The sequence below is a fragment of the Toxorhynchites rutilus genome, chromosome 2 (genome assembly GCF_029784135.1).
Source record: "Toxorhynchites rutilus septentrionalis strain SRP chromosome 2, ASM2978413v1, whole genome shotgun sequence".
Classification (NCBI taxonomy): domain Eukaryota; kingdom Metazoa; phylum Arthropoda; class Insecta; order Diptera; family Culicidae; genus Toxorhynchites; species Toxorhynchites rutilus.
In genome coordinates this window covers 24,991,444-24,998,887 of record NC_073745.1, presented here as the reverse complement: position 1 = coordinate 24,998,887, position 7,444 = coordinate 24,991,444, and the positions used below count along the sequence as shown (strand labels likewise).

Here is a 7,444-nt window from a genome sequence, read left to right as displayed (position 1 = left end):
GCAACATACGATTGTTTTGCGAGGGCAAGAATGAATCATCAATCAATTATCGTCAACTGATTCTACAATGAAAAAATCATTTCAGAGATTATTCAACTAAGCAGTTGTTTCTAAAATTTCATAGCATTATAGAATAATATCCGAAGGTATAAACAAGCGACTTATATAAAATAACAGCGTAGTTCTACGTCAACAATGCGGTCGTATCTTGGACACAACCTCCTATAATTTTTTTAAATTGTTTTAAAGCTTTAAATTGGATATAGTCCGTCCTGCGACATGCGTAATCAAATAAATCTCCAGCCATAGTGAAAGCTGAACGTCGATATCTTCCGGTCAAAATCCTCGTTGACTGTATTGAAATATCCCTAACAGACCATCGCGGACCTATTCAACATTTTGATTACATGAGGCAAGAGACTGAAAGCTGAAAGAAGCAAGTCTTTGTAACTATTATCTATTCGGTACTCAGAATAGCTGCATTTTATTTTATCTTAACTACTGGTCAATAGCAATTGCAAATCAGAGGACGACTTCGTTCATCCCACGACTCGTGTGAAAGTTGTAGCGAATAATTATCCTTAATTCATTTCTAGATAAACTAGGCACCAGATCTATGGACCTGATTCTCGAATACACTTCACGGTGGAAACGAAATAAACGGCACGCCATTAAACTATGTTTTACGAGTTAGTGAAGTGTCGAAGATAATAATGAGTTTTCAGGCAGAATGAGCACTTTTCAAATAAAAAACATCAATGAAAATTAACTTCTTCGTATAAAACTGGTATACAATGTGAGTGGAAAACTTTGTTTTCTTCATGTGATATAATAATCTCATATAAAAATTTATTCTGAAGATAATTTGATATTATAATGATCAATTTAGTGGGAAACTAATCTCGTATCCAGATGTCGACACCGTTCCGTTGTCATCGCGGATACGTTTCAATTCGTTTCCACCGTGTAGTGTATTCGAAGTGTATTTGAGAATCAGGCCCTATGTTCGACTGATCTGATGTGCATCCATTGTAGGGGACCTAACTTGCCCTCAGTGGGTCAATCGAATTCGTGTGACACTATGCAGATCTCTTTTCCCTTCTTTTGAAAGTCGAAAACAAGCTTTCGAAACATTCTATTTAGATATCTGTTGTTGTATGTTGCTATCTGTTTTGAAAATAATGGTTTTGTATTTTTTTAAGAATGGCGAATATATGAAAATTTACTAAAACTTATATACGGTGGTTGAAATTTCAATTCAGTTCGAAAGCGTTGATCAATTTCATAGTTTCATCTTTAGTACGGTAAACCTTGTTTATTGCAACTGTTTTTAGCTGCCTCTAGCTGTTATCCACGAGTTTTTTGGTGTATTCGGAAGGAATATTCATTCATAAGTGGTTTTTAAAATCGTTATTTTCAGAAATCTGATAGTTTCTAACTTTCCTACAAAGATGACTCCCATAGTTTTTTTTTGCTGGGATATATGATGGTAGGTTGTGGGGGGTATATCAATAACTTTTGTAATGTAACCCTGTGTGTACTTTATGTGCCTTGTGCTTTGGGTCATCTTGGTTACTTGAATCCTCGATTCATTCTTATTTTCTTGACACTTTGCATAATATTTTTCTTCAGGATGTTCAAGTAAACATTCTGATCCACTACACCGTCAATGATAGCCGCATAGAACCAACACAAAAGTTTGTAATGTGCTGAGGAAGAAAAACTTGAAAAAAATTCGAGGGGTTGTATCCGAGACACAACCGCTTAGAACGTAGGACTATGCAATCTTTTTTTAAGTTTGTTTGGTTATCATTATCGGATTTTATTTACGAATACTTCTAAATTTAACTCTTTAGTTAAAAGTTTCTAACTATTTATATCAATGCACGCATTGCACTGATTATTTAACGAGAGGTATCTTCCGTGCATCGCCATTCAACAAGCATCAAACACGCGTATAAGGCTAGGCGCAAATTGAGACGCGTGTAGTGCGAGTAGCTTCACGCGACATAGCGCCTGTTTTTGTGGCTAATGAAAACAGATAGAACAGCGCATATTGGGCAGACGACGCGAGATAGCGCAGTGTTTGTAAAACACGACTCGCGAGACGCTGTGGCTGAACCACAGTTTCTCGTGCTGGTCGTGCCGGGTACGATGGTTGTGTTGGTGAACAATTATGTAGCGCCGTGAGTCTGACATTGTTGTGCTGATCGAGTGGTTGTGGTTAGTAAATAAATATACCGCGCAACTAAGTATGAGCCAGACATTGTATGCGAGTGGCGCGTTATTTATATCAAATTGAGACACAATATGCGCACCACCACGCGACCTGTGTAACACATATGAGTCATGTTGGTAGTTTCGTGTTAGCTCACGAGTGCTATATGCTTGTCAATTTGCGCCTAGCCTAATAGATGCACAAAGTTGCAGCGAAAAAAAAAATATTTGCTAGCGTTCACAGCTCGAGGGGACACATAAAACATAAAATGAGCAGAATAAACGACTTTTGTTGTTTCGGACACAGAAAGATTCTGAGAATTTTCCTCAGAGGAGTACAATACTTATACGCTAGTGACAGCTTACTTTATATGCAAGGGTGGAGTTTATTACGCAAATATTCTCTTTTCGCTATCTACCTTCGTTGCTTCTATTCTAGCGGCTGCATAAGTTGCTCGTTATTGATAGCTTTGTTCGGGAAAGCACACAAATGGACAGAACAAATGTATGAGAAAATGAAAAGCGCAATCCAACTCTCATCAATTTAAACCATATACAGACTATGGGATTGTAATGTATAGTATATAAAACAGATCTTAGAAAATTTCCGATTCGATTGATATGCAAATCGTTAAAATCCATTTGCAGAAAAAGTAGTTATCACCGTTAACTTTATTTCATAAAAACGTGACCTGTTTTCTGATTTGGCACCCTTAATGTTAGGCGCAGTCCTACGTCGAAAATGAAGAAAAGTTTCAACACAATTGGATTGCATCGAGGATTCAATTTTCTCCAAGACATTGACTCAAAGTACAAGGCGCATCATTTTCGCATATGTTTATTTTATAATTGCTTTTAGAGTAATAAAAAACCGTTATAGTAAACATTTTCACTCTCATATGGTACTATGACTTTATCTAAATAGTATGTTCCACAATACCAGGAACAGACATACAGCTGTACTTGCGTTGTACGTGTACAGCGTTGTACAGGTACCATCGTACCATGACAGACATACTTTGGTTGTACATTGTACCGTATGTCAAACTAACAATCAGATATTTTTCCAATTTTCACCACATATTTCAATGAAATATGTTTTTATTTAGTGTATAAACTATCAAACACAACAAACAAGTTTCCAATCTGAGTTATTAACTTAAGAGAAAGTCAATGAAAAGAACGTTTATTAAGTGATTTGATTCTGCTTGTTCATGCTACCCACCACTAAACGTCTATGGCGCTGCGCACAGTACAACTGTAGCCATGTACAGCGGTAAAATAGGTCCGTACAGGTACAGCGATTGTACGGAGTTGCTTGCATGGTTCTAGCGCTGTACATGGTGACAGACATACAATTTTCGAAGTACAACGCTAGTACAGCTGTATGTCTGTCATAAGTATAAGTTTGTTTTCGACATTCAAAAGAAGGGAAAAGAGATCTGTATGGTGACGTACGAATTCGAGTTTGTATCACTGTAAATGTCATTTGACACATCTTTTGGTAAATGAGATTACTTCTAGTCACCCCTCGATAGGCACTGGCGAATCAAAACAAAGCTACGAAAACAAACAATCCGTTAGATGCGTATGGCTGTGAGCTGACTCATCCTTCCGAAACGGAGCAAAGTGAATTCTTTCGTTTTTCCTTGTTCCATATGTCTATAGTTCCAACATTTCGAATGTTTTATTGCTTAATGAAGGCATTGTCACTCCGGAGTCGTTTCGAATAGTTTTATATTTTTGTTAGTGCCCGTTTTTCATAAATATGTCCTCTGAATCCGAATGCCGATCGATTTTGTCCCGCGCGCTGGATGCCGACGAGGCGGGTCAGAAAGAGCTTGCCATCGAACTGTACGGGAAAGCTGTGGAAACTATTCTTCGAATCGAAGACCGGGATAGGCGGGAAAAGTTGAACAAATTTGCTAAACAAGCGCTGGAGCGAGCTGAGGAGCTGAAGGGTATCAAGTATGTTCCACCGGTGGAATTGAAGGTACCTCAGGCATCAATCACATCGCACCCGGTTCGCAGTGGAAATGCTGTCATAGGTGAGATTCGCTGCGTTATCAATCAGATTCCGGTAATTTATGTGCAATTATTTCAGCAAGTCCTATTCACAGTCCAAGACTCGAAGTAAGTGGATGTCGCAATGCGTACACCAGCGAGGAGAAGAAAGTCCTCGAACACACGTCCCACATAAATTCAAAGGTTTATGTGCCTTTCATGGATATCGATCTGATGGAGAAGTTTATCTTTCCGATTCCATTTACCGACAAGGATGGTTCGCTGGAGCTAGCTCCCAAGCAGAAACGAGACTTTGTGCAGTGGGCTCGACTTGGGGACCTCAGTGAGCATCCTCAGATGATTGCGGGAGAACATGCGGATTTCTATAGCATCCGCCAGACGGTGGTTTCGGACTGCAGTTTTGTGGCCTCGCTCGCAGTGGCATCACTTTACGAGAAAAAGTTTAAGCGCAAAATTCTTACCTCGATTATTTATCCAAGAAATAGCAGGGATGAGCCAGTCTGCAATCCGAGTGGGAAGTACTCGATTAGAATGCATGTCAATGGTATCCCGCGGAAGGTTGTGATCGATGACTATCTGCCGTTGGGGAGATACAATCAGCTGCTGTGCTCGTATTCGAGTAATAAACACGAATTTTGGGTTTCTCTGCTAGAGAAGGCTTACATGAAGCTTATGGGAGGATATGATTTTCCTGGTTCCAACAGTGTAAATAATGCATTCTTTCTTTTTTTCTATGTGTTTAAATAAATTGTTCCTTCTTTTAGAACATTGATTTGCATGCGTTGACCGGTTGGATTCCCGAGCGTGCCTCAATCCGCACAAAAGAATCCGATTTTAATCCCGATGCGGTGTTCAATCGCCTCAAGGAAGGTCTCGCGGCTGGTCGATGTCTGATCACGGTTGCCACCGGAGAACTATCGGATGCCGAGGCGGAGCGAACAGGACTGGTATCCACTCATGCATATGCCGTGTTGGATATGCGAGAAATCAACGGCGTCAAACTGTTACAGTTGAAAAATCCGTGGTCCCATTTGAGATGGCGTGGTAATTATTCGGATCTGGATATGACTCATTGGACGGCCGATTTGCAACAACAGTTAGACTACGATCCGAAGCTGGCGGCTAACTTCGATAACGGCGTCTTTTGGATTGACTATCATTCGATTCTTAACTTCTTCGACGTTTTCTATTTAAACTGGGACCCGGCGCTGTTCCAGTACACTTACTGCATCCATCAGTCCTGGAGTGCGGGAGTGGGCCCTACGAAAGATGCTTATAATGTGGGAGACAATCCACAGTACAGTTTAACCGTTCCAGCCGGGAAAGGCTCAGTGTGGATTTTGTTGACGAGACATATCACAATGATTGAAGACTTCAGGGAAAATAGGGAGTACATAACGGTGTTGGTGTACAAAAACAATGGAAAACGGGTTTACTATCCATGTCAGTTCTCAGGTTTCGTCAAAGTCTTTCAGAGTAACTTAAACGATTATTCCTTCCCCAGCGGATCCTCCGCCTTACATCGACGGTGTGCGGATCAACAGTCCACACTATTTGTGCAAGATTCGGCTGGACCCCACTTCACAAAGGAAATATACGCTTGTGATATCGCAGTACGAAAAAACTGCGACCATTTACTATTCACTTCGGGCCTACTGTCGTGATAAATTCGAGCTGAAAAAGATCGATAGTCATTTCCAGACTGTGGAAAATGTAAAAACTCATCAAATTTGATTTTGAAATTCTCATCTTACTTTTTGTATAAATTACCAGATCAACGGCGAGTGGAAGGGACGAACGGCCGGAGGCTGCCCGAATCATCCCCTCACATATAGGAACAATCCACTGTACAGACTCCACGTCGGTCCGAAAGACACCAGCCAGTTGATCGTCGAGCTGCGTGGCCCCAAGGTGTACCAGGTCGGTTTGGAGTTGACCGTTGCCTCTCTGGAGGATCCCGAAGTGACCGCTCCGTTCATATCGCAGACCACGGGTAGCTTTCGGTCAGGCTTCTGCGTTTTGGATCTGGAAGGCATTCCGGCTGGAGTGTACCAATTGCGTCCGTCCACGTATCTGCCCGAACAGGAATCACCGTTCTTTCTTAAGGTTAAGTCCACAACGAATGTGATCATCGAGCAGTTGAACTAGCTCTGCGCGTGGGGGTGTTTGCTTGTTTTAGAAAAGTGACCCAGGGGGAGTAACGCATATTTGTATCATATTTTATCGTACTGTTAATTAGACAAATAAAGACTATCGTCCTATTTCCCATTCGATCATTAGCCCAGGTAAGGTGTCATTCCCAGCATAGAAGCAAAATGGTGAATTCCCGGCTTGGCGAATTACACAATGAGCAATTGAACAACTGTAAAATGTCAAACGCTACCTAAACGCCCTAATTGCCCCATTTTGATTTGCCCGATTTACGGTTTCCCCAACACAGCCATCCAAACCAAGGTACCTGGGCTTTTGGGAAATTGGCTTTGCAAAAATCAAAGTTGGGACATAGCCTGGAGAAACAGCAGATCAAAAAATTAAAAGCAACACTCTTCCATGGCATGACAGAAACAACAGTAAGGAAAGACAGTTTCTCACCCGTATTCGAATCGGCCACACCAAAGTCACTCATACCTATCTACTTCAAAGGAAAGATAAACCTCAATGCTCTTGCAATGAGACCCACATTTGTGTAAGTCACTACTGGATTGCCACCATACAAAGGACGCTAGAATTAAAAATAATATAGGACAGAACTTAAGAGATATTCTAAGTAACGATGAAACGCAGGGAAATAATTTAATAGAATTTTTAAAAGAAACTGAACTTTACAAGAAAATATAAATAAATTTTAAAATAATGTAATATAATAAGAATAGAAACAGAAAGAATACCGGAGACGAATGAATCATTAGATTTAAAGTCTCCGTAAACGAAGGAAAAGAAGAAGAAGAAATTGGCAAAAAATTTTGTGCCCTCCGACATGTGTTCCCTAACACAGCCATCAACAATTTCTTATTCAATTTTTAAAACACAAGTTGGCATCTTTTAGAAAACAAAGCAGTTTAGGATATAAGTCTTCGAACCTGGTTTTGGAGCCTTTGAATCTCCGAAGGAACAGCTTCGCTTCAACGGACCATTTTCTTGCTATTTTCGTGAGATGAATTCAACAAAAGTTTGCTTAAAGCCCACTGAGCGCGCTCCAAGT

The 7,444-nt window shown here is 40.4% G+C and overlaps 1 protein-coding gene across 1 annotated transcript; it reads left to right on the top strand.

Annotated features, from left to right (window-relative positions):
• Positions 1-3,776: 3,776 nt before the first annotated feature.
• Positions 3,777-6,509, top strand: LOC129767664 (calpain-7-like). Its single transcript, XM_055768784.1, has 5 exons — positions 3,777-4,265; positions 4,322-4,947; positions 5,007-5,685; positions 5,747-5,955; positions 6,016-6,509. Exons 1-5 carry the CDS (start codon positions 3,986-3,988, stop codon positions 6,388-6,390), a joined length of 2,169 nt encoding a protein of 722 aa, XP_055624759.1. The 5' UTR covers positions 3,777-3,985; the 3' UTR covers positions 6,391-6,509.
• The last annotated feature ends 935 nt before the right edge of the window (positions 6,510-7,444 follow it).